Genomic DNA, 28000 nt, shown 5'->3' on the forward strand with positions numbered 1-28000 from the left:
GTAGATGGGTTGTAATGATCCAGTGTGTTCAGTCTATGAGGGAACAGCGGAGAACTTCACACTGACTTCTCATTATTGTCAATCAGACTGTGTGTACAGTAGAGGATTATGGAGATCTGTCTCACACTCATTTTACTGTCCACTGTAGCAATACCAATTACTGCTGGTAAGTAAACAATTGCAATTAAAAGTGAAAAAAAAAACCTTTAAATTGAAATAAAGTATTTTATGCTTATTTCTAATATTATTATCTTTCACATGTCTTTCAATGTATTTAATATGTATCAGATGTGAATGTGAGGTTGGTGAATGGCGACAGGCGTTGTGCTGGTAGAGTGGAGGTTCTTCATGATGGTCAGTGGGGAACAGTGTGTGATGATAACTGGGATATGACAGATGCTGCAGTGGTGTGTAAAGAGGTGGGTTGTGGAGAGGCTGTACAGGTGCCATATTGGGCTCACTTTGGAGAAGGATCAGGACCAATCTGGATGGATGAAGTAAATTGCGGTGGATCAGAGCCCACGCTAAAGAACTGCAGTTCAAATGAATGGGGTGATAGTGACTGTGATCATGATGAAGATGCTGGAGTTATGTGTTCAGGTGAGCTTTGAATGCTGGTCATCAGTATTGTAAGCTTAGATGCTGAGAGGGCCACATTTCATACACATGAGAAATAAAGGGCCATTTATTATATGTTTTAACGATTTTTGCAATTTAAACACTGTTTTTGATACAAATAGCCAACACATATAATGTTAAAGTTAATCATTAAATGTTTAACCACTAACCTCTAAAACGAAATACTATTGGAATCACGTCAGAAATTAAATGGACTGGTTAGCTGCTTGACGGCCTTGTTTCGCTGTAAATTCAAATATGACACCTGTATTGAAATAATTTTCATACAGTTGATGTATAAAATTAATATTAAAAAGCAAAAAATAAAAACTTAAACATGCAGCTGAGTTGCTGTAAAATGACAGAAAACATATTGATATGAAAACATAGAAAAAACGCAAATAAAACTACAAATAACAGTATTAAAACTTCTTTAACAGTGTATGAAACATAGGAAAAGCAGTTTATGTGAAATTTAAGAAGATGTTGCTACTATTTTCAATAAAGGACACTTTATATGTATGCTTTTGTTCAATTGCAATCCACAATTTGATTTGAAATATATTTTATTTATAGAGACTTATATTACGTCTTTTCCGCTTTCAGTAAATTTTTATAAAAAGTTCCTGTTGCTTTGAAATACAGAGAAAATATGTCAAATGTACTTTTCATGCAGTTTATTTGACATCTTAACTCTTGTTTTGTGTAATTTCTGAAGATGGGTTAGGTCAGTTTTCATAGTATTTTCATATTTTGACATCCCAAAAGGCGGAAACATTTTAAAGTGCAACGGACCAAATGGGACTCATTGGAAGCTTGTGGGTTATAGAAAGTATAGATTTAAGTTGTTTTCAAAATGAATATTTCATAAAGAAAAAATATTTACACATATATATTTTTTCCTATAATATGATTATGAAATATTATTAAGTTATCTACCATTACTTTAAAAGGTCCCGAAGACACGAGAATGACTTATTAATGGAGAGTCCTAGTGATACATGAAATGGACTGGCTTTCACTGTATGATAGTTTCTTGAGAAATCCAATATAATTTTCTGTATTGTTCACTTTGTATAATCAGAAATCATAAACTATGGACGGTTTTCAAGACTTGATGATGGACCTCATCTGTGTTCTGGAAGAGTTAAGTTGCTTCATGGAAACACCTGGATGTCAGTGTGTGATGCAGCGTTTGATGATCAGGATGCAGAGGTTGTGTGTAGAGAGCTGAACTGTGGGGTTCCTGTAAAGCTGCTGGGAGCAGATGCTTTTGGTGAAGGAGAGGGACCCATGTGGACACAAGACGTTCAATGTAGAGGAAATGAATCGCACATTCGATCATGTTCATGTTCATCATCACCTTCAACTAATGCAACCTGCTCCCATGACAATGATGTGGGACTGACATGTTCTGGTACATTTCACAGCTTAACCTGTTTTTTTAAGCAATACCTTCTCAGATGATATACAGTATATTCTTTATTTCTTTAAGGTTTCGGTTCTTTAACAAGGTTATACAATTCTTAGACATCTCCCACATCTACTGTATATCTCTATTTAATCTCTGTTCACTTGCGTTATTTTTTATATTCTGATTTGGTAACCTCTGAACTCTTTGCCCAGGTTTTTCTGACCTCAGACTAGTTGGCTATGATTTCTGTTCTGGTCGAGTTGAGCGTCAGTATTTGACTGAGTGGGGAACAGTGTGTGACGGATGCATGAATATGAGAGCTGCCAGTGTTGTCTGTAGACAGCTGAATTGTGGGATTGCTGTGTCTGTTGTGGGATCGGACTGGTTTGGAGAGGGATCTGGTGAAATCTGGGCGGATGTGTTTGATTGTCAGGGGAATGAAACACAACTCTCAGAATGTTCGATCTCTTCATGGAGTCGAGCTGAATACTCTCATAAACAAGATGTTGGAGTCATTTGTTCTAGTGAGTGAACTTCACTCTCTTAGTAACATGATGAGAATGTAAGATTCACAAAGCACTGTTTACTGAGTGAATGATTTATATTGATAGTTGATGTGTAGACTTGCAGTCTTAATGAATCAACACATATTTTACTAAATGTCAGATCTTCTCTACAGATTCATCTCTGTCTCTTCATAATGGAACAGTGCTGTTGTCTGGAGAGAGTGAGTGTGAAGGGAGGTGGCAGTCACCTGCACGGTGAAAATTAAAATGTTGTAAATTGTAAACTTTGTTGTAAATTATTATTATTTGTAATTACTGTTTCTTTTACTGTGTCTGAATTCAGGTCAAACGTCAGTCAGGTTGGTGGGCTCTGGTGGAGATTGTGCAGGGAGGCTGGAGGTTTTTCACAAAGGCTCATGGGGGACAGTGTGTGATGACTCCTGGGATATTAAAGATGCTCATGTGGTGTGCAGACAGCTGCAGTGTGGAGTGGCTCTCAGTGATCAGCCAGTACCAGCCTGGTTTGGTCCTGGTTCTGGACCCATATGGCTGGATGATGTAAACTGTGAGGGGAATGAGACGTCTCTGTGGAACTGCTCTTCACGGGTCTGGGGAGATCATGACTGTAAACACAAGGAGGATGTAGGAGTCGTGTGCTCAGGTAAACAGTAGCATTTGTGTTAAAGCGGCCATAACTCAGACAGTTTCTGCATATCTCATGTTAATCTTGAGTACTTACAGAATAATGTCAGACCTTTCAATTATCAGTAAAGTCTTTAGTTTGTTCACATTTATAAAAGACAGATACAGCTGCACGATTATTTCCGAAAACATGCCAAGCTTGTGGGGGGGGGCAAGGCGGAACTAAAGCATGTGCACACACATTGCCAACAAAACAGACAGCTTCACATACCGCGTGTAGTTCATGTCTGCCATCGTGGGAACGCCGCTCCATCTATCAAACAATCTCCAAATCCAGCGTTATATCCACTGTTTTTATATCACCCAAATGCAGTGAACAGACAAACAGCTGAACTTCGCCAAGTAGTTCTCTCTCTCTCTCTCTCTCTCTCTCTCTCTCTCTCTCTCTCTCCTGCAAACAGGTTATAGTGACTTGTGTGCATGCTCCATATCCCCTCTACTTGGTTCATGCGTGGGGGTGTTGCATGCTTTTCCGGGAGAATTTGTCCAATAATGGACTAAGAAAAGTTGATACGTAACGATTTTTCATGTTCTAAAAAAACTTTCATAAACCTGTACGAGCACCGGGGGAGTGTATCCAGCACAGAAATACTACGTAATACGTCCAACTTTTTAGTTTTTTGACAAGTTTGTACAGTTCAACACTGTAGAGAAGTCAGAATGCATGAAGCACTGTTGCAGGGCCGCTTTAATTAATGTGTAAATAGTCGTAGGATTTACATTTTTTATACATTACATTTGTTTTCAGAGTATTTCTATAACCCATACATTTGATCAGACACATCTAGTTTGAAGTAAATGAATGTTCATTTGTTAAAAGTTTCATGCATTACCAGACGGTGGTTGAATCATCTCACTATTTTCAATCTAGAGTTTAAAGAGATCAGGTTAACTGAAGGCTGTAAAGGAAATGTGGAGGTTTTCTACAATGGATCCTGGGGTAATGTGTGCAAGAACCAAATGGACAAAGAAACAGCGAGTCTGATCTGTCAAGAGCTCAACTGTGGAAGATCTGCCAATCAATCTATTTCTTTAGGTGGATGGAAGACTCATAACTGGTTGGATTATTTTAAATGTCGATCACATGATTCTACCTTATGGCAGTGTCCATCTTCACCCTGGGGACAGAATAACTGTAATGAAGATGACGAGGAAGTGGCCAGTATTACCTGCTCTTGTAAGAAAACATTCAAATATCTGTCTAGTCATGTTTCTAAATATGTTTGTATATAAAGCATTAAAAGGTTTAATATTTTTATAAACATACAAAACTAAACTGATATAGCACTGAGAGACTTGATGAATGCAATTATATAATGTTCTGTTCAGTATTTAATCACATTTATCATGTTACAGTCTCAAAGGATGCAATTCCTGATGTTCTTCGGAGTCGACTGACATGTTCTAACTCAGCATCTCCTTACCAGAGACAATGTTCAAGTATTTTTATATAAAAGCCTTTATATATAAACCCATGTTTTTTATTCATTATAGTTGATAATGATCTGTTTTGTCTATTTGTATTCAACATTTAATTAATTGTAAATGCTGTTTGATGTGTGTGATGTAGAGAATGTTCCTCTCAGACTGAGTGGAGGGAAGGGCTGGTGTTCTGGGAGGCTGGAGGTGTATCATAACTCTGAGTGGGGTTCAGTCTGTGATGATCTGTGGGACATCAGAGATGCTCAGGTGGTCTGCAGGCAGCTGGGTTGTGGAGCAGCATTGAGTGCTGATGGGAATGAAGCGTTTAGTGCCGGTGAAGGTGTTGTGTGGCTGAACAAAGTCAAGTGCAGAGGGACTGAGATTCACCTGTGGGACTGTCCTCACGTCCTCAAAAAACACACTGACTGTTCACACAAAGAACGTGTTGGACTCATCTGTGCAGGTGAGAGAAAAACACTGATGATGAGTTTATGATAATTTCAGCAGTTTTTTATGTGTGTGTTTTTTTCATGGACAGATTTGTCTGTGTCCACAACTCCTGCTACAACAACCAGAACCACAACAACAACTCAGACTAACAAGAGACCAGTGACTCCTCCTCAAACTCCTCCGTCAGAGTCTCTCTTCTTTCCTCCAGTGGTCGTGATTGTTCTGGGAGTTTTGCTCTTACTGCTCTTAGTGCCGCTGCTGATACTGATTCAACACAACAGAGTGATGAGGAGAGGTACACACATCCACACATCACATACAACGACAGGGGGGTGTTCCAGAAAGCTGGTTATGTGACATACCCGGGTAAGTTTAAGGTTTAGTTAGCTGATAACCTCAACTTTCGGTTCCAAAAACTGAGAAAATGTTCAGGGTATGTAAGTAATCACTCTAGGTAGTCCTCCCCTTTTAAAGCTCAAGTGGTGTACCTCATTCCTTCATTCATTAAAATAGTCATCCATGGCACACATTTTGATCACACAGAGACCATCTCAGTGACTAATATGTCATATTTGCTTTTATAGACGTTCATATAGATTTATAGATAGATTTTCAGTACATGAATTAATTCATAGGGATGTACTTTGACTTCAGGAGAGCAATTTAGGACCTGAGTGTAATTTTGTCATTTCCCTGTGCATTTTTATTAAAACTATACCGTTTTTCACTACAGTGAATTAGATATATCAAAATATATGTGCTGTTGCCATGGAGAATCATAATATCGGAGTTCCATTGATGATGGCTTGTCGTAGTTGTGGCGCAAGGTATGATAGAGCTAAGTTCAGGGTTTAGCTGATGGTAAGTTAACCCTGATTTGTGGAAAACACCCCGGATCTGACATATTGAACGACCTCAGACACCAACATAAATCTTACTAGAGTCTTGATCAGTGTATCATAAATCACGTGTTGTGAACTGACAGCAGGTTTGTGTGTCTACACTCACAGATCTCTCTAAGAGGAAACACTGGACTCAGACTGAAGCAGTTTATGAAGAGATTGAGCACAGACACACAAACAGATTCAAACACTTTAGTCAGAGAGGTGAGTCTTTATTTTTATAATGTGTTGAAGGTTATATATGAAGATATTTTAATTGATATTGTGTCTTAATAAAACAAATGTGATGTATAATTATTAAAGCTTGTGTCTCTTTTGAGTGTCGTGTTTGTGAAATGTGTAATTCAGTGAAGCTTATGGGTTGTTTGTGAGTTTAGTTGAATTGGTAGTTTAGAGTCTATCAGACAGCTGATGTTAGTTTATTATTCATCCTGTTAAACCTCCTGTTTCAAACCACACAATTCCTCTCACAAAACCACAGAGCTGCAGGTGCATGTTTACAGATGTGTGTGTGTGTGTGTCTCATCCTGTGATTATTTTGTGGAGGGGGTTTATATGCTTGTAAGTATTCCTGCCGATATTTGAGTCGTTTCATATTAAACAAACTTTCTGTAATTTAAAGTAAATATAGGTTCAGGTTGTTTGTAATGATCAACATGTTTCTGAGTGTCATGCTTCACTTTAACAGGGAGTCTCATCTCTGAAGAACAGTATTCTGGGTATGAAGATGTTGAAGATGACTTCCTCTCGGGTTAGAAGACTGTGGATTGACAAACAGCTCATTTGATTGACAAATTTAGCACATACAGTATATGTATCATATAACAACACTACAATACTAAACTGTTTAAGTGTCATGTTTTTATCTTTTTAGATAAAGAATATAATATTGAATATTATGATGATGTCATCAATGGCAGTGACCCGACAGGTCTGTGACTTATTTGACTTATCTAATTTTTTTTATTGTCATGAATTTATTACCATGTTTAACTATGTTCTGTGTTGATGTTGAAGAGATGGTGAAAAAAGTCCCAGCAGAATACTATGATGATGTCATCACTGATGGATTAAAAGCTGACAGTGAGACAGGTGTTGTTCTGTTATTTTGTATTAAGATGAAATATGAGATCTGTGCATAAAAGAAAATGTACTTTATTGCTTTGTGAGTATGATGACGTGTGTCTAATGTCCCGTTTGTAGAAAACACACTTGAGAAGTATGATGATGTAATCCCCACAGGACAGAACTCTGGTCTTGAAAAAGGTGTTTTTACTCTATTCGTAGGCTGTTTATTTTATCAAAGATAATTTGCAGTGATTCTCAATAATACTTATAAAATGCAGTTTAATTGGCAGTTTGTCATTCTGATGATTTTTGTTGATCTATCATGTATGCAGACACACCAGAGAATTATGATGACATCATTAACGGACAGAACCTTCAAGATCTAATAGGTAAGTTACACAGACACAGAATAGACACCCAGGTGAGTTTATAAAGTGTACTCAATTAGACTAAAAAAAGAAGATGTGTCAACGACACATAAAAAAATACATATACATACATTACAAAACACAATTTAGTTCTATAAATATATTGTCCATGTCATGTGATTTCATCAGGAGTTCACGAGGAGTATGATGATGTGAAGAATGACAGAGAAGATGTGACAAACCTGTTAGGTATAGGTAGGTTTTAATTTCAGTAATATATGTATATAGAGTTACATCTTTATATTGTCTATTTTAAAACACTTCTTTAAATTGGCTTTAGATCTTTAGGCATTTAACACAAAACAATGTGAATGTGCTTTTGTACACAACAGACTATGACGATGTGGGGGAGGAGTCACACAATGTGGGACAGGCTGTATAACTCGATGACCACAACCACTGTCTCATGCCATAAAATCACATTACAGGCAGCTTCTGGAGCTATGAAGAGTTTAATTTTAATACGAAAACTACAGTGCCTTATGTTTTTATGATCCTCCAAACCATTTTGTATTGAAAATCACCTGCTTAGCAAATGTAGGAAAGGTGTCTTTAGTATTTTACCTTTTATTTTATTATAAATGCTATTTTGGACAAGAGCATGAATGAAATGTCAAATAGTTTAATATTTGACAGAATAATTGCTTTAGTTTTCATCTTATAAACTAATGCTTCTAAACTGCTCTTGCTTCACGAGCATGTGCTGCTTCAATGGGCTCTGTGAATGCTCTAACCTGTTAACATGAGCGTGGAGAAAAACTAGAAAACAGTCACATGTAGACATTTATGTTCCTTGTATTGTCGAGTCTCCTGCCTGAGTTTTGTCTTTCGAGAATTCCTACAAAGACAAGCACAATAAAACATACATCAGCTCCTTTACACCAGAGTAAAGTGTATGTGCTTGACATAATGGCTTTTCTTTTAATAAATATCACTATAAATATCAATATAAATCTTATGCGCAAAAGACATCAGTTTTCTTCTCTCCTCTCTTAATCCTGTCAGCTTCTCCTCTATGCTCTCATTATCTTCTGATACAATGACTCTTCTGTTTGCTTTGGAAGAGCAGGGTCTTGTGGGAGCTGAAACCAGGAATGTGGCTTTATTAATACAAATTAATGTTAATATTGGGTGAGATTTTGAGTAGTGCTTGAGATCTATGATCAGATTGGTTGCACGAGTACATGTAAATAAGATTATGTTCTCTAAAATACAGAAGGTAAAGAAGTTTAAAGGCAACAAAACATCATCTGCATCTAAGAACACATTAAAACTGCGCTTCTATTGAACATGGTACGTCACAGATATTTTTAGAAACACGTTTTGTGAGTATTCACTACTCTTAATTATACGGAGTTTAAACACTTTACACGAAAAAAAAACCAATCACACAACACAAAAACAAACAATCGCACTTAACACAAAAAAACAAACAATCGCACTTAGCACAAAACAAACAAATCGCACTTAACACAAAAACAAACAATCGCATCTCTTAACTGTCATTAGAAACCAATCCTATATGATGAACCACCATGTGCACAATATTCTTAAACGTGTTTTCTTCTAATCCAGCCTTAAGTTTTTGCCTTTTTAAAGGTTTTAAAAGACGCAAACTTGACCATTGACGACGACGACGACAACAACAAAGCACTTACCCGAGCACAATGATGACGTACGAATGACTTCAGACATTAATAATCTAAAACTAGACATCGATTGACTCCTTAACGTTACATTTGATACAATATCTGCCAACAATCACAGATGTTTACTCACAATGAACAGTTGTTTCAATGAACAGTTTTATATAGTTAAGAAACTTCTCATGTCGCGCACACAGTGGACTTTGACGCGAGTGAAGGTTGGAGCGCCTTCATGTGCGAGATCAGTGTTGTGTGCTGTTGTTCCAGTAATAAGCGCATGATGGCAGTAGAGGGTAAAAAAGTCTCGCAAACTGTGATTTATGCCGATTACAAATATTATGTAACTAGTTTAATTACTTTTAAGTGTCTAGATGGAGCTGTTGCACAATCTGAGACTCATGACTGGAGACACATGTATCTCTTATAAAGAGTTTTACAATAATAATGAAAAAGATGTAGAGTGGGGTAAGATGTGTCAGTGGTTACAATTCGTCTGGTGGTTAAACTGAGTCCGGGGACACTTTTTGTTATTCCTTCAGTTTCTCAGAGACTGTTTTTAGTAAAAAGCCAAAATGTGTTTTAAACCCACATCTGTCAGCTACTCACCTACACTGATAATGTAAAAACTATTTATACTTGAACAGTCAAATAACAGGGAGCAGTTGCAACACTCAGCAGGTACAGTTGCAACAGTAATAAAATGTAATAAAAAATATTCTATAACATAATTTAGCAATTTCTTTACTTTAATTGTGAACGATTAGAGTCTTGAAAAACTCAGTAAGATCAAGTGAAAGAAAATAAATACATAAAATGCCACTTTTTCAGTGGCAACACAAAACATGAACCACCATAAAGATGCTTAGTCACTTGACAACACGTATTGATATAACGGTTCTGTAACTGCCATCTAGTGGATAAAGGACATATTATAATATTTAATGGCATAATAAACGCTTATCCAAATATATTAATATTGATGTATTCTAAAGATATGTTGATGGAGGCACGTGTTAAATGTACAAATGCTGTTTTAACATGTTAAATCTAGCATACAGATATGGATTTATACTTTGTTTTATACTACTTTTAAATGTGAGTTCCAATTTGTTGTTTGGTTTAGATTTATATAAATTATATAGAAGCTGATGTTCTCCAAATAATATTTCTATGTATATAAATATGTTAAAAAAAATATCTATGAAGTGCATGTGCGTGTGTTGTTTAATAAAATGTTTGGGGTGATCATAGGACAGGACCGGTTCACCTGCACAGGACAGGACAGTCAACTGGAGTGTTTTCTGACTTTATTTATTTGGTGTACATTTTTCTTCAATCTTGCAGGTGTTTGTCTCCTCTGAACATGGAGCGAGGAGTCTCGTTCATCAGCGCTGACGTTCTGCTGATATATATGGAGAAAATCACAAATATCTCTTCTGATTTGTCACTCAAGTTGTTTGATGATTTCCTTTGTTATTTCTAATAAGGTAACAGAGAGTGGGATTGGTCTCTCTCTCTCTCTCTCTCTCTCTCTCTCTCTCTCTCTCTCTCTCTCTCTCTCTCTGTAGATGGGTTGTAATGATCCAGTGTGTTCAGTCTATGAGGGAACAGCGGAGAACTTCATACTGACTTCTCATTATTGTCAATCAGACTGTGTGTACAGTAGAGGATTATGGAGATCTGTCTCACACTCATTTTACTGTCCTCTGTAGCAATGCCCATTACTGTGGGTAAGTAAACAATTGCAATGAAATGTGAAAAAAAAACTTTAAATTGAAATAACGTATTGTATGCTTATTTCTAATATCATTATCTTTCACATGTCTTTCAATGTATTTAATATGTATCAGATGTGAATGTGAGGTTGGTGAATGGCGACAGTCTTTGTGCTGGTAGAGTGGAGGTTCTTCATGATGGTCAGTGGGGAACAGTGTGTGAAGATGACTGGGATATGGCAGATGCTGCAGTGGTGTGTAGAGAGCTGGGCTGTGGAGAGGCTGTACAGGTGCCATATTGGGCTCACTTTGGAGAAGGATCAGGACCAATCTGGATGGATGAAGTGAATTGCAGTGGATCAGAGCCCACGCTAAAAAACTGCAGTTCAAATGAATGGGGTGATAGTGACTGTGATCATGATGAAGATGCTGGAGTTATATGTTCAGGTGAGCTTTGAACGCTGGTCATCAGTATTGTAAGCTTGGATGCTGAGAGGGCCACATTTCATCCACATGAGAAATAAAGGGCCAATTATTATTATATAGTATATATATCGTATATTATATATGTTTTAACGATTTGCAATTTAAACACTGTTTTTGATACAAATAGCCAACACATAAAATGTTAAAGTTAATCATTAAATGTTTAACCACTAACCTCTAAAATGAAATACTATTGGAATCACGTCAGAAATTAAATGGACTGGTTAGCTGCTTGACGGCCTTGTTTCGCTGTAAATTCAAATATGACACCTATATTGAAATAATTTTCATACAGTTGATGTATAAAATTAATATTAAAAAGCAAAAAATCAAAACCTAAACATGCAGCTGAGTTGCTGTAAAATGACAGAAAACATATTGATATGAAAACATAGAAAAACCGTAAATAAAACTAAAAATAACATTATTAAAACTTCTTTAACAGTGTATGAATCAACATAGGAAAAGCAGTTTATGTCAAATTTAAGAAGATGTTGCTACTATTTTTAATAAAGGACACTTTATATGTATGGTTTTGTTAAATTGCAATCCACAATTTGATCTGAAATATATTTTATTTATAGAGACTTATATTACGTGTTTTCCGCTTTCAGTAAATTTTTATAAAAAGTTCCTGTTGTTTTGAAATACAGAGAAACTATGTAAAATGTACTTTTCATGCAGTTTATTTGACATCTTAACTTTTGTTTTGTGTAATTTCTGAAGATGGGTCAGGTCAGTTTTCATAGTATTTTCATATTTTGACATCCCAAAAGGCGGACACATTTTAAAGTGCAACGGGCCAAATGGGACTCTTGGGAAGCCTGTGGGTTATAGAAAGTATAGATTTAAGTTGTTTTCAAAATGAATATTTCATAAAGAAAAAATATTTACACATATATATTTTTTCCTATAATATGATTATGAAATATTATTAAGTTATCTACCATTACTTTAAAAGGTCCCGAAGACACGAGAATGACTTATTAATGGAGAGTCCTAGTGATACATGAAATGGACTGGCTTTCACTGTATGATAGTTTCTTGAGAAATCCAATATAATTTTCTGTATTGTTCATTTTGTATAATCAGAAATCATAAACTATGGACGGTTTTCAAGACTTGATGATGGACCTCATCTGTGTTCTGGAAGAGTTGAGTTGCTTCATGGAAACACATGGATGTCAGTGTGTGATGCAGCGTTTGATGATCAGGATGCAGAGGTTGTGTGTAGAGAGCTGAACTGTGGAGTTCCTGTAAAGCTGCTGGGAGCAGATGCTTTTGGTGAAGGAGAAGGACCCGTGTGGACACAAGACATTCAATGTAGAGGAAACGAAACGCACATTCGATCATGTTCATCATCAACTTCAACTAATGCAACCTGCTCCCATGACAATGATGTGGGACTGACATGTTCTGGTACATTTCACAGCTTTACCTGTTTTTTTAAGCAATACCTTCTCAGATGATATACAGTATATTCTTTATTTCTTTAAGGTTTCGGTTCTTTAACCAGGTTATACAATTCTAAGACATCTCACACATCTACTGTATATCTCTATTTAATCTCTGTTCACTTGCGTTATTTTTTATATTCTGATTTGGTAACCTCTGAACTCTTTGTCCAGGTTTTTCTGACCTCAGACTAGTCGGCTCTGATTTCTGTTCTGGTCGAGTTGAGCGTCAGTATTTCACTGAGTGGGGAACAGTGTGTGATGGATGCATGAATATGAGAGCTGCCAGTGTTGTCTGTAGACAGCTGAATTGTGGGATTGCTGTGTCTGTTGTGGGAGCGGACTGGTTTGGAGAGGGATCTGGTAGAATCTGGGCGGATGTGTTTGATTGTAAGGGGGATGAAACACAACTCTCAGAATGTTCAATCTCTTCATGGAGTCGAGCTGAATACTCTCATAAACAAGATGTTGGAGTCATTTGTTCTAGTGAGTGAACTTCACTCTCTCAGTAACATGATGAGAATGTAAGATTCAGAAAGCACTGTTTACTGAGTGAATTATTTATATTGATAGTTGTTATACCACCTCAGATGTGTAGACTGTTTTATTGAATCAAAACATATTTTACTAAATGTCAGATCTTCTTTACAGATTCATCTCTGTCTCTTCATAATGGAACAGTGCTGTTGTCTGGAGAGAGTGAGTGTGAGGTTGCAGTCACCTGCATGGTGAAAATTAAAATGTTCTAAATTGTAAACTTTGTTGTAAATTATTATTATTTGTAATTACTGTTTCTTTTACTGTGTCTGAATTCAGGTGAGAGGTCGATCAGGTTGGTGGGTTCTGGTGGAGATTGTGCAGGGAGGCTGGAGGTTTTTCACAAAGGCTCATGGGGGACAGTGTGTGATGACTCCTGGGATATTAAAGATGCTCATGTGGTGTGCAGACAGCTACAGTGTGGAGTGGCTCTCAGTGATCAGCCAGTACCAGCCTGGTTTGGTCCTGGTTCTGGACCCATATGGCTGGATGATGTGAACTGTGAGGGGAATGAGACGTCTCTGTGGAACTGCTCTTCACGGGTCTGGGGAGATCATGACTGTAAACACAAGGAGGATGTAGGAGTCGTGTGCTCAGGTAAACACTAACCTGCAGTGATTTGATACTATTATTAAGTATTTTTTGTGCTTGTGTCTCACATTACCAGACTGTGTTTAATTCAACATTTACTTTTTCAATCTAGAGTTTAAAGAGATCAGGTTAACTGAAGGCTGTAAAGGGAATATGGAGATTTTCTACAATGGATCCTGGGGTAACGTTTGCTGGAACAATATGGACAAATACACAGCGAGTCTGTACTGTCAAGAGCTCAACTGTGGAAGATCTGGTGTAGTCTCCTACTCTACAGCAAGAGTATCATCAGCTCATAATTGGTTAGATAATGTTCAATGTCGACGACATGACTCAAATCTGTTGAAGTGTCCATCTTCACCCTGGGGAAAGAATTACTGTACCCAAGATGAAGTGGCTTATATCACATGTTCTGGTAAGAATAAACTAAAATTGCTTTGTGAGTTTACAAAATGATATAGAACTGTGAGAGTCATAAATGTAGTTCCATTAAATTCTATTCAGAGGTGAATTAATTTTTGTCATAATATAATCTCAGAGAATGAGATTGATGAAGATCCTCGAAGTCGTCTGAAATGTTCTACCTCACCATCTCCTCACCAGAGACAATGTTCAAGTATGTTTGTATGAGAAATAAATGTTAGTACAAAATTATGATAAATATCTGTTCTATCGATTTGTGTATCACGTTTGATATGTGTGTGATGTAGAGAATGTTCCTCTCAGACTGAGTGGAGGGAAGGGCTGGTGCTCTGGGAGGCTGGAGGTGTATCATAACTCTGAGTGGGGTTCAGTCTGTGATGATCTGTGGGACATCAGAGATGCTCAGGTGGTCTGCAGGCAGCTGGGTTGTGGAGCAGCATTGAGTGCTGATGGAAATGAAGCGTTTGGTGCCGATGAAGGTGTTGTGTGGCTGAACAGAGTCGAGTGCAGAGGGACTGAGATTCACCTGTGGGACTGTCCTCACGTCCTGAAAAAACACACTGACTGTTCACACAAAGAACGTGTTGGACTCATCTGTGCAGGTGAGAGAAAAACACAGAGTGATGAATGGATTATAATTCCAGCAGATTATTTAATGTATTTTCTTCCATTTACAGATTTGTCTGCACCCACAACTTCTGTCGCCACAACAATATCAGTTTCTCCTTCAGTTTCTCAGACTAACAGGAGTCCAGTGTCCTCAACATTGGTGACTCGAGCACAACCTGCTCCAACAGAGTCTCCCTTCATTCCTCCAGTGGTCATGATTGTTCTGGGAGTTTTGTTCTTACTGCTCTTAGTTTTGCTTTTACTGCTCTCGGTGGCACTACTGATACTGATTCAGCAAAATCGATTGATGAGGAAAGGAACGGAGATTCACACTTCATATACAGGTGAAGTTCTGACATCAACCTTACTAGAGTCTTGATCAGTGTGTCATGAATCATGTGTTGTGAACTGACAGCAGGTTTGTGTGTCTACACTCACAGATCTCTTCAAGAGGAAACACTGGACTCAGACTGAAGCAGTTTATGAAGAGATTGATCACAGACACACAAACAGACTAAATCACTTTGCTGAGAGAGGTGAGATTTCATGAAATATGTTTGTTTTCAGATCATTAAACATAAAACCATTTTAACTGTTTTAATTCAGATCATATACTGCTTTATTTAATGAAATAGCTGTACACATATTAAAGGCAGTGTTTACCCTTTGTGTCACATATGTGAAGTGTGTAATTCAGTGTTTATGAGTTGTCTGAGTTGGTATTGAGATTAATGTGTTGTTTGGAGTCTATCAGACAGCTGATGTCAGTTTATTATTCGTCCTGTTGAACCTCCTGCTTCAAACCACAGAATTCCTCTCACAAAACCACAGAGCTGCAGGTGCATGTTTACAGGGGTGTCTGTGTGTGTGGGGGGGGGGGGGGGCATTTATCTTGGTATTTGTTTGTTATATTTAGAACTTGATAGTTCATTCATTACTGGTCGGTTGATCTGTTATTCTCTTTGTTAACCCAGGTACAAAAACTTTATTTAAACAAAACAAAAGACCCACGATGGGGTAAAACGGTAACTGAGAAATGAAATCTCGAAAAACAAATCATGACACGTGCTCTGTGATTTAAAAGAAATTCAGGTTCAAATTGTTTGTAATAACCATCATGTTCTGAGTGTTCTGCTTCACTTTAACAGGGAGTCTCATCTCTGAGGAACAGCATTCTGGGTATGAAGATGCTGATAGGCTTCTCTCAGGTTAGAAGACTAAAGTGAATTTTTAGGTTTTGACTCTAATTAAGGCAAATCATTTGCCAAAACTTTACAAACATATCAAACATGCAAATACACAATACTCAACTTCTCCTGCTCTTATTTTTATAGTACAAGAACACAAGACTGAATATTACGATGATGTCACCAATGGCAGTGACCTGAGAGGTCTGTGACTTTATTGACTTATCACAGTTGTTCATTGTTTATTAAATTTTAAAAACGCCATGACCTCACCTCATGACCTACATGAGAACATTTCATGATTTGTTTTAAAACATGTTCCGTGTTGATGTAGAAGAGATGGTGAATAAAGTCACAGCAGAATACTATGATGTCATTACTGATGATGGACTGAAAACATACAGTGAGACAGGTGCGGTTCTGTTATTCTGTATTAGGATGAAAGATAAGATCTTTACATGAAGGGAAAATATACTTTATAGCTCTATGGGTGTGATGACGTGTGTCTTATGTTACATTTGTAGAAGACACACTTGAGAAGTATGATGATGTCATCACCACGGGACAGAACTCTAGTTCTCAAAGTGGTAAGTTGTGTTCATTTAAACTATGCTCTGCCAGCTAGTGTATACATTTTAGAAGGGTAATATCATCTCAATGGAACACTAAACAGGATTTACTAACTAAGAAAGAAAGACATTTCCCAAAGGAGGGTAACATAACACAAAACAATGAAAATGTATTTGTACATCATACTTAAAGGAGAGGTTGCTCAAATGGTTTTACTAGATGTTAAATAAGTATGTGATGTCCCCAGAGTGTGTATGTGAAGTTTTAGCTCAAAAAACCCAGCATATCATTTATCATAGCATGTTGAAGTTGCCTGTTTTTGAGCGTGTGTAAAAATGCACCGATTTTGCTTGTATCTCTTTAAATGTTAATGAGCTTTTCGTCTCCTCTGGAGAGAGGGCTGAGTTTCAGGAACTCATGCCGATGCGAACCAGCCAAAACAAATCATCACCAAAAAGATTTCAGGAATTGTTAGTGGTGTTAAGCCATATTTGTACGAACCGGAGTCTGACACTGATGAAGACAAGCCTTTAAGAATGGAACAGGACGTTTCCGAATGGTTGTCGAAATTTTGCAGTAATTGTGAAATTAACGTTCTTCAAGTGATCGAAATGCATTACCATGGTCCGTCATGATTTAGGTTGCTGGTCTGTTTCGATGTGCTGGCCTTTGCAAATAAACATTTGAACTATAAACTATTAGTACAAGCCTATTAACTGATTAAAAAGTCAATAATCTTCCTGTACTGTCCAGTTGAAGTGCGGACTGCGAGCTTTGGGTTATAACAATAATGAGAAAACTCATGTGATTTCATCAGTAGGAGTTCAAGAGGAGTATGATGATGTGAAGAATGTCAGTGAAGATGTGAGAATCCTGTTAGGTAGGTTGTTTACCCTTTTGTCTTGGGAGTTTTGATTTATTTTATCTATATATAATTTATTTTAAATGTTTAGTGTGGTATTTATTTGGGCTTCGTTCAAAACCCTTATGTAATTAACAGAACAATGCGGATTTGCTTTTGTTGTACACGGCAGATGACATGGGGGAGGAGCCAAACAAAGTGGGAGCAGCTGTATGACTCGATACGCCCACCCACTGCCTAAAATAATATTACAACTTATATAATTGCTGCTCAAGCTACAGTGCCATACAGTGCCAAAAAATTTGTCAAAGTATTTTTAAAGGCTGCACAAAACGACGTGAGAATGGGGTTGAAGCATTTTTGGGCATTATACATTGTGGTAAAATTGTGTGTTCTTGAAGATCTTCCTAAATTACAAAATAAAATTAAGCACAGACATCAAACATATGAGGTTTTAGTTTATTCCGCTTTAAAAAACTGTTATATTCAAACGCACAGTGGGGTTGACGCGTGTGAAGTTTGGGGCGCGTTCATGTGTAAATCAGTCTCACATTGTGCATGGTGCTTATAAATGTCATTTAACCAGTCTCATTATTTCTTTTAACACATATATATTAATTTAGTTTTTAATACACACATCAACAACCCAAAAACGTACAATGAACTGCACAGAGAAATGACACTAACAAGAAACACTGGCTTTAATATGCATTGATCTTTTTATTTCGATTTACAGCTGATGTTAGTTTATTATTCGTCCTGTTAAACCGGGTGTACAATCTTGTGAAATACAAGTTGGGATATAAAAGGTAGGCTACTTACCAGCATAATTTAAGATGTTTTAGGATTAATTATTTTCAGTTAAGACAGCTCAAACATTCATTAGGCTATAGTTTGGGACTAGCCTTAAAGGGGTCATATGAGATGTCTAAAATGAATATTATAGTTTGTTTTAGATGTAATGCAATGTGTAGGGCAGTGTTTCTCAAACTTTTTCTCCCATTCCCCTCTTTGGAGGTAGGGAAGGGGTCCGAGCCCCACCTGTCCCCGATAGCCAAAAACAAAAGGGAAATAAACTTTAGGTCCACAATCTGTCTTGGTTTTCTCTGCTGGTGCAGATAAATGTAAGGCTTACATTTAAATGTCATTGTTTTGTTTTGAGTGTATGGTCAATAATAAAGTAATTAATAGAGATGACAAAATGTCCACCCATTTGTCCACTTGTCATGTCTCTATTCCCCACCAGTGGGGCCCGCCCCACACTTTGAGGAACACTGGTGTAGCCTATACATGATTTAAGGTTCAAAAGCGCTGTATTTTCCAAATACCGTGCACGATTATCTCCTCTTTGCCCGGCCTCTCTGAAACACACAGATTTTTGACAAAGTTCACCGTTCCAAAGCAATTCTACTGACAGGTACACCCACCTTACTTGCATATACATTTGGGCAGTCTTAGTCAATTCACACCACGAACTGACGTAGATGCGGTTACACGAGGCGTTTTAGGCAGGTCTGGGTGAGCATTCGCTTTAAAAAAGAATGCATCCTCTTTTCCGTCACTTGAATTTTGCATGTCTAAAACATGCATGGGCAACTTAAAACACACTTTATAACAAAGACACGTGTTCACACCATATGACCCCTTTATGACTTAAATCCCCTTATAACCTAAAATTACATGCAAAATATTTATACCTTATTTTAGCTTATAATTTTTACATATTCAATGCTCTTTAAACTAATAAAGCAAATATTGATTAATATAGGTAGTTTTTTTTTACAAAAATATATGTATGTATGTATGTATGATGATGCAATGCAAACACATTTTATTCAGGATATTTTTACTTTTATGAATAAAAACAAACATGATTCTTATTCTGTTTCAATTATTTGAGGTGAGCATGAATCTTCTGGAGTAACAGCTCTATCTGCAGGTTGATATATATAGTTACATTTACTTTCAGTGCACTTTGGTCTAATGATCAAACCAAATATTTCTCTTATTTTTTATTTTATTTACAACAAATACTAATGAGGATGGCAAAGATTGTACACCCGTCCAAAGGGCACAGTTTTTATTGGACCTCCATACCCGAGAGGCTGTGTGCTTTGGCTGCTCTCAGGAGGGCTCACACATTTCAAACCTAATTTAAAACAAACAAGCCTCTCGGTTTGAACTATTTCTGCTGAGCTTGAATCTTCTGCAGTAACAGCTCCATCTGAATGTTGAGGTTAGGCTGACCCTTCTTGGTTCTTCTTTTCAACAACTCATATGTGGCAATTTTCTTTTCCTTGTATTTGTTCAGTGCTTCTTCCCTCTGAGCTTTATTCTTTAGGAATTCCTGCAAAAAAACATGCATCAGTCATTTGCCACAGAATATAATAAGCAATGGATGTGTATGTTTGACGTAAGGGGTCTTACTCAATGACAATATACACAAACGATATATTAAAGACTGGGAAACTATAAGCTACACATAAAATTGTACTGCATTGTTCTGTTATTTCAAATGATTTGTCTGATTGTTTTATGATGAAAGGCTTTCACTGGAAATCATTAAATGTTCCTTTTCTTCTCCACCTCACCTCTCTTTTTTGCTCTCGCTCCTGCTTTATCCTTTCATATTCTTGCTTTGTCTTCTGGTATGATGACACATTCTTTAGTTTTCTCTGCATGAATGGGGCTTTGTGAGAGCTGATGATAGATTGCATTGTCAGTACAAAACTACAGACCGCTACATACAGCACAATTTAAACAAAGATGTGTTATGTTGCACATGGCTTAAAAATATACAACATGTTAATAATTGTGAAATCTACAATGGTCACTGAAGCTACATACCAAATAGCTCATAGAAATAGTCATAATATTGTGAACTTTATCCGCACCTTTCAGACTGTGTTGTGCTTCCTGCTTCAGATGAACGAGTTTGACCAGCAGATATGTCAGGTGTTGTGTTTGAATCATTTCCCCCAGAGGAAGATGCTATTGTAATGGTCTGCTCTTCTTCTGCTTCACTATCCACGGCTCTTCCTTTCCATCTCTTAATCTTTTTCGCTTGTTCTTCTTCTTCCAATCGTTGCTTTTCTGCTAGATAAAGATGTTTAAGGTGCTCTGGATATTCCTCACGTAACTGAACTTTTGACTGTTGCGTTTTCCATCTCTCCTTGCGAAGTAGTTTGTTGTATTCGTGCTTTATTTTCTCCTTTCTTTTAAACGCAAATCCCTGACCTGAGGAACCACGAGACAAATCAGAACAGATGTACACAGAATAAGTTCGATTATTCTGGAACATTACATTGATACAACGTATATTACAGCAACATAGGTTTACACACAATGAGGTTTTAACTTTACGCGAAAATCAAACTGTCAGCTGCTCACCCTCTTTTAGGCTTCCGTCAAATAATTTTTTATCCTGGACCCATTTTCTTTTCCCCTTGGCGTTGTGTGATGGACCACCGTGTGCAAATTTACTTTTAAAATGTTTTCCTTTAATACTTTTCGCATTTTGTTTGATAGGTGCCATGTTACACGATTTCGCCCAACTTGTATGTAGACAAGCGCCTGTTCACGCGTATCCTAATGTCGCGCAGTGATGACGTCCCAAGGACTTAAGGCATTAATAATCGATACCAAAACGTGGTAAGAGCTATTCGCCATTTGTGTTGAGGGTAAAAACCGTCGATTCCCCATTCAACAAAACGTTAGTGGCACACCCAACATGGCCACCGCTTTGGCCGGTCAAATGAATCGTATCCTGATTCAAGACTTGATTATTTATGTCTTAAATACCCTGAACATGTCAACATCTACAGCTCACATGGAAATCTCGCCCTTTCTGTATTTGTAAGCAATGGCGTTTAACAGTCTTCCCATCGACGCGTTAAAGAAGAAAATAGACGAAGCCGTCCGCTTTCTTTCCACGTCTTTAAGCATCGCGAATGCGCACACGGTGGACTTTTACACGCATGATGTTTGGAGCACGTTCATATCAGCGAGTCCGGATGAAGTTCTGTCTGCTATTGCTTCCAGTGACCGCGCGGGGGCGGCAGAGGGTAAGATGTCGAATTTTGAAGCCGAATATAGTTTTCTTTGTTATTTATTGTTTACATAACATCATTGTTTTGTTATTGTTTTTGCACTTAGAAATGAAAAACACTACATTTGGTTTCTGCAATACAACAAAGAAGTTGGTAGATGTTTCAGCCATCCTGAGGGCAGCCAAAGCACACAGCCTCTCGGGTCTGGGGGTCTGCATGGAGCTCGAGGAACTGATGCATGATCTGAAACTGATGACTGGAGATATTGTAGCAGGTAACATATCAAGATTAGGAGATCTTATAATGTCACATGATGTATTGAACTGTATTGTCGTATTCAAAGTCATGTGTGATACAAAAGCTGTTTTCGCCATAGGAGAGATGTTGGACAGATGTGTTGTACCTGATGAGTTTATGAATTGTAAGAAGGCCCATGAGGTACGGGCAATGTCAGAGGTCGTGAATGGTTTGGCCAAATTTTGCAAAGTGAAACAGGTGAGAAAATGAACAAAAAGAGAATTGCCATTCAAACACAAAACATCTCTCATATTTACTTTTTTTCTCTTTCAGGTGATAGATGTTGGTTCGGGGAAGGGCTACCTGTGCTCCTTTCTGTCCGTGCAGTTTAACCTGCAGGTGTTTGGAATCGACTCCTCCAGCATCAACACGCACGGAGCTCAGGAGAGAAACCGAAAGCTGAAGAAATTTTCCAAAGCCTATAAGACACGCAGCACAGCCACAAGAAACCAAGAAGCTCAACCTTCAAATGATGAAGATAACAGGACTGAAAAACACAGTAGAATCACTCCGGATGAGTCCTGTGTTTCGCAAGACCGAGTCACGAATGATGTATCTTCTAAAAAAGCCATAGAATGTTCAGCAGACCCGAACGATTGTTTTGCAGGAGACGGTTTCTTTAATATGCTGTCCCTGGATGTCGTAGAGGACAGCTCGCCTCGTGTTCATCCCAGCCAGCTGAGCGAGGAGGAGAAAGAAAGGAGAAAGAAGGAGAATCTGGAGAGGAAGACTCGTGAAGGACTGAGGAATGGCAGCGAAGACAGACTCTTTTCACCTCTGACCTCTTATGTCACTGCAGAAACTGAACTAAAGACACTTATCACAGAGCTGGAGGTGAGAGGACATCTTTGCTTTTACATTATTCTTTTTTTCTTGAACTGTACCTTTTTGTTATATTTTTTCCTCTGGAAAAACCCAGGATGCCGTTCTGGTTGGCCTGCATACATGTGGAGATTTGGCTCCCAGCACCCTGAGGATGTTCAGGGCCAAGCAGGAGCTGCGAGGGGTTTGCAGTGTGGGCTGTTGCTACCACCTGCTCTCTGAAGAGTTTGATCCGGATCGACAAGGTAACTGCATTTCCTGTCACATGTGCACATGTTTATTTTGTGGTCTCTGTCAAAATGAATTCACAGGTTTTGGAACAAGATGCGATGTGTGTTTCTGCATTGCTCATCTCTGCTTAATGTTTTTTGCTGGCAAAGCTTAGTCACACATTCTAGTCAGGGGGGCTCACTGAGGACTTAGTTCTTGTCCCAAAAGAGCATATGGTTTCTGTCTAGGTGTCTCTATCTCTCACTATCCCTCTCTTTTAGATGCACAACATTATATGCACATCAAATACAGAACAAATACACATTCAAGGGAAATATTTTACTCTATGGCCATTTTCTTTCAGAATTTAGACAAACATGTTTTGACACACTTGACTTATAAACTTACAAAATATTCAAAATGTACAATATAATGTACTTCTTATTGATATGTTTATCTTTGTTTGTTGGTCAGAGTGTGCGAATGGTGTGTGTGGTTTCCCCATGAGTCAGTTTCTGAAGGAGCAGGCTTGTTTTTGTGGTCGAAATGCCAGGATGTCTGCATGTCTCGTAAGTCTGGCTTGCACGTCACAAGAACATCTCACATCGCCCATACGTCTCCACACACATTAACCACACCATGCAGAGCTACCATGCAAAAAGTGCTATTACACATGCTATAAATAGAGAATGTGTTATGTGACGGTATAGATAAACATCTGTAGCATGCATCTGCTTTTGAAGTGCAAGCAATTGAAACCTTGACAAGTGCAAATCTTTTTTAGCTCGTCTTTGGTAGCTAGGCTTAAGTACAATCGTGTGTACATGTTGACAAAGAACATTAGATCGATGTCTTAGAATAACTGGGTCAGGCTGACCCTTTATTATAATTTGATGTATGTTTAACACAAATACTGTACATATTGCTTGCAAAAGGTTTCTAGTGCATGTAATGTGTATCACTTGCTTTGCAATTCATATATTCAGCCAATCCTAAAACAATATCATAACATTTTTATTCTTCTTAACAAAATGCTCAATTCAATGAATTATGAAACTTTTTGGTGTCTATCAGGCTCTGGAGAGGGTTTCTGCTGGAGGAGGGGTGAGTACTTGTTCATATCATATGTGAAACTATGTAACCTTATCTAGAAGAGCACGAAGCTCGCAATACCAACACCACGGGTTCAAATCCCAGTGAACATTCACAATAAAACATGGAGCTTAAAATGCATTGTGATGAGAGCTGTTTCCACAGCTGATTGTAATGAGTCGGTTAGGCTTGAATGTTAGACCTTAAAGCATGACTGTGCATATTCATGTCATTTTCATCCAATTCTTACAAATTAGTTGAAGATCACAGGTACAGTCTCTCTGTGTTGGTTTTTGGACGCCTGGTTATTTATCTAACAAAAATGTAATGGAAAATATTGCGCAATCTGTTGTTAACATACACTCATAGTTGGCAGAAACAGCACAACCATTTCATTATGTAATCGGTAAGTAAAACCATACTTGTGAAATGCTGTTAAATCAGTTTTATGGAGTGATCTGCACATGTTGTGTGGGTTTTAATACCAAGCTCTGAAATTCATTGTTTTTCGATGAATATTTTTGATGCAGCGATATGATTGGTTGGCTCTGTCTGTTACAGCTGCCGATGGAGTCGCTGTTTTATAGGGCGGTTCTTCATGTGATTTTACGGGATCACTATGATTCCTTTAAAAGGTATTCATCATGTGCACCTTACTGTTAAAACTTTTATTTTGTGTCAGTGATGTGTAAACTCACAATTTCTTTATTTATTGTAAATGTGTGACATTGCTCTCTAGTGTATTTGATTACATTCTATTATGTATGATTAGTCAATCTTGGCACTTGACACACATATATTTTTGTATAATGACCTTTTTGACTGTTGCCTCTTTTAGGGCTGTACAGTATATAAAAAATTATCATTGGAATATTCATATTACTGTGGTTTTCAATAATGCTTTTACAAACGGAAAACATTATTGTATGGCATGTAAATCACAGTATTTAGTAACTTTGCATGCCAATTTATTCAATATCATGTTTAGCCAGTCTTTGTTGTTTAAAGAAACTAATATGCCAAATGCTGTCGGTCTGGTGGCGTCTAGTTCAATGTGGGAATCAAATCAGATTGTTATCCTGGCTGTGAAAATGTCCAGAAACCCTGATGAGCCACTTTCTGTACGAAACACACATATTTTGACACATATTGAGCCTCCTCACTCATGTCATTATTCTACCAAACATCAGGATTTGTCAAGTTTCCAGAAGGTTTTGGTACACTAGAGTGAGGATGAAGGAGGTGCAGATTACCTCCAAGACTTCCTTCCTTGTGCATAGGCTGAGAGATGTTTATTAAATATTAATATGTTTGATCTTGACTACAGACCTGATTCAGTGGTGACTGATGCTTATGACTCAAAACTCCTCTGTTTTTAGCTTTAATAAAGGTATGTGAGTCAAAGCTGAACTTAGTTAACATAAAATTATAGTAACCAGGTGCAAATTTCTCCCACATATTGTCTACATGTTAATTTAAGATCTAAGCTATTAAAACTCTTTTAAAGGGATAAGTGACTTTTAATGTGTTCTGCACATTTTCAGTGAGAAGCGGGTCGGGAATGTGTACTCTAAAGCAACTTCGTTTGTGGACTACGTCAGGCGAGCACTCAAGAAACTAGATCTGGATGATTCTAAAGTAATTACACATTGATCTCTGGTTACCTTTGATATCTTCTCAATCTGCCCATATTCAGCTATGTTGTACCACAATGAAGTTAAACTGGCTAGATTGTATTTGACGCCTAGTCTCCACTCTTTACTGTATTTTTCCTGTTTTGTTCCGTTTTTCTTTACTCCAGCTACTAGACGATGTCATTCAGAACTATCATGAGCGCTACAGCCACAGGATGAATGAGATGGTGGCTTTTAACATGGTGAGTATCACACAAAGAAAGATGAACAGTATGTACTGCATTATTCAGTTTTGAAGGGATAGTTCACCAAAGATAAAAATGCTGTCAGCATTTATTCACCTTCATGTTGTTTTAATCCTGTATATGACTCTTCTGTGGAACATAAAAGAAGATATTTTGAGAAATGTCTCAGTGGTTTTGTGTCCATCCAATGAAAGTCAATGAGAGTTTAGCACCGTCCTTTAAAATCTCTTCTTTTATGTTCTTGTCATTTTTGGGTGAACTATTCCTTTAACTCTAAGTCAATCTGTTTCACTTTGTTTTTCATCTTCCTCAGTTAAAAGTAACTTTGGCTCCGTGTATCGAGGGTCTCATTCTCCTGGACCGGCTTTGCTACTTGAAGGAGCAGGTAAAAAATATTTGTAAGGACAGATACACATTCGGTTCAATAGTAAAGTTTAAAAGGACGTATTAAAAATAAACTGCCGATGTTGAAGTTTGACATGACGCCTAGTAGAAAGGTATATAAAGTCATGTTAACCACCCAGAATCTGGCTTTATGCCTATATCTGGCTTTGTGCCTATTTGGCTCTTAAATCCTCATTTAATTGGATCTTTTTGTTTTCAGCTTTGCATATAGCATATATTTTGTGAACACAGCACGTATTTCCCCTATAAACAACTTCAACTTCGTCACAGCATGAATACCATTACACGTAAGCCGTAAATAGCAACTTCACAACGCTGAAAGGAACATGCGGTTTTCAAAAGTAAACAGTACTGTGGATAGCTGTGATTTATTGCTTGTATTGTGCATTTTGAGATACGCTTGGTGAAGATCTGAATTTCATCTCCTGCTCAGAGTAGTTTGGAGGTTTTGAGTTACACCCCGGTTTCCGTCAAGAACACCGGCCTTTGAAAATGAAACCTCAAAGCCCCTCGCGAGGACACTGTCTGCAGTGTCAGGCTAAAGCATGTGTGAAACGATTTAGGGCACGAGAAAATACGTTTAGTTTGTAGTCTGAAACATTGAGGGCAAGTTTCTCAAGGGGTCATTTCCACATGGACTAACAGAGTTCAACTATCAGTCAAGAAAAGACTCTAGAAAGGTTTTCTACAGTGGTCTATGATTTGTATATATGAGACTTTAAAGGGCTTGGCAACATGATATGGTTTTTCATTGATGGCTCTGTAAACTCCAGTACCCGCATGGGGTTCAGAGTCTACTTTACCGTTTGACCTAAGGAGAATTTAATCCTTATAAACCGTTTCATAACACATGATTCTGAGGCTGCTGGCAAGCATATTAACTTGCTCAGGTCAGCGATTATGAAAAGCTGCCATATGGATTTTGGATCGAAACAAGCTGTGCTACACTAAGCCTGATTATTGGACCCAACAAAACTCTTTTTATTAACTATTTATGGATATTCTGAATCTGAACACTGAATTGACATTTCAAATAAATGTCACCCTCATGTAGTTCAACATACGCATATGAATTTTTCTTCTGTAGGACACAAAAGATATTTAAAAAATGTCTCAGTGGTTTGTGTCCATATAATTGAAGTCAATGAGGGCCAGTGTTGTTTGGTCACACAGTGTTGAAATGATGTAAGGGTGAGTAAATGATGAAACAATTTTCATTTTTGGGTGAACTATGAACTAATAATGAGCTCATACCATATAATGTGGCCTATATGAACACAATTCTGTACAGCCATATATGCAAATCTGATCCCATACAGTTCATAAAACCTGACGTAATCTCTGACTTTATATTATGAAACACCTCATATACATAGATTTATTTGACATGAACCCAAAACTAAATGGTGACATTTGTCTTTTCTTACAGGAGAATGTTTCTCATTCTGAGCTGGTTCAGCTCTTTGATCCACTTCAGTCCCCTAGATGTTATGCGATTGTTGGTATAAAGTAGACCAAAGCTATTATGCCTTCCATCCATCCAGAGTTCTTTTTATTCAATTAAATAATACATTTTAGTTGTTGTTAATATTAGAATGTTGAAATAAACTCTTAAACATTTTAAAAGATCACTTCTTGTTTGTGTGGCTTTTTGGA

General features: G+C 37.5%; 4 protein-coding genes across 5 annotated transcripts; 3 read left to right on the forward strand and 1 right to left on the reverse strand.

Moving 5' to 3' along the window:
* Positions 1–21: 21 nt before the first annotated feature.
* Positions 22–18784, forward strand: LOC306892952 (scavenger receptor cysteine-rich type 1 protein M130-like). The gene is made up of 27 exons (XM_079454376.1): positions 22–166; positions 289–600; positions 1703–2035; positions 2245–2556; positions 2712–2759; positions 2882–3199; positions 4112–4417; positions 4597–4680; positions 4811–5125; positions 5201–5394; positions 10823–10886; positions 11007–11318; positions 12450–12776; positions 12986–13297; positions 13463–13510; positions 13628–13945; positions 14052–14354; positions 14478–14555; positions 14650–14964; positions 15040–15315; positions 15412–15507; positions 16120–16179; positions 16306–16362; positions 16493–16570; positions 16683–16745; positions 17546–17608; positions 17763–18784. The coding sequence occupies exons 1-27, from the start codon at positions 109–111 to the stop codon at positions 17804–17806; spliced, it is 5094 nt and encodes a 1697-aa protein (XP_079310502.1). The 5' UTR covers positions 22–108; the 3' UTR covers positions 17807–18784.
* Positions 5323–8032, forward strand: LOC306893222 (uncharacterized protein). 2 transcript variants are annotated; one of them, XM_079454940.1, is made up of 9 exons: positions 5323–5407; positions 6123–6218; positions 6703–6765; positions 6889–6945; positions 7032–7106; positions 7218–7280; positions 7415–7471; positions 7640–7699; positions 7843–8032. In XM_079454940.1, the coding sequence occupies exons 1-9, from the start codon at positions 5398–5400 to the stop codon at positions 7890–7892; spliced, it is 531 nt and encodes a 176-aa protein (XP_079311066.1). In that variant the 5' UTR covers positions 5323–5397; the 3' UTR covers positions 7893–8032. The 2 variants fall into 2 exon arrangements, with proteins under 2 accessions (XP_079311066.1, XP_079311067.1); XM_079454941.1 differs by having other exon boundaries at positions 7424–7471.
* Positions 18288–21641, reverse strand: ccdc59 (coiled-coil domain containing 59). The gene is made up of 4 exons (XM_079454939.1): positions 20981–21641; positions 20485–20827; positions 20182–20290; positions 18288–19937 (listed from the first exon to the last, which is right to left on the reverse strand). Exons 1-4 carry the CDS (start codon positions 21123–21125, stop codon positions 19773–19775), a joined length of 762 nt encoding a protein of 253 aa, XP_079311065.1. The 5' UTR covers positions 21126–21641; the 3' UTR covers positions 18288–19772.
* On the forward strand, positions 21218–27975 carry mettl25 (methyltransferase like 25). Its single transcript, XM_079454938.1, has 12 exons — positions 21218–21654; positions 21746–21913; positions 22016–22134; positions 22210–22770; positions 22856–23003; positions 23443–23537; positions 24043–24072; positions 24622–24695; positions 25605–25698; positions 25862–25936; positions 26253–26324; positions 27774–27975. The coding sequence occupies exons 1-12, from the start codon at positions 21453–21455 to the stop codon at positions 27855–27857; spliced, it is 1722 nt and encodes a 573-aa protein (XP_079311064.1). The 5' UTR covers positions 21218–21452; the 3' UTR covers positions 27858–27975.
* The last annotated feature ends 25 nt before the right edge of the window (positions 27976–28000 follow it).

The sequence above is a fragment of the Barbatula barbatula genome (genome assembly GCF_947034865.1).
Source record: "Barbatula barbatula genome assembly, chromosome: 4".
Classification (NCBI taxonomy): Eukaryota; Metazoa; Chordata; class Actinopteri; order Cypriniformes; family Nemacheilidae; genus Barbatula; species Barbatula barbatula.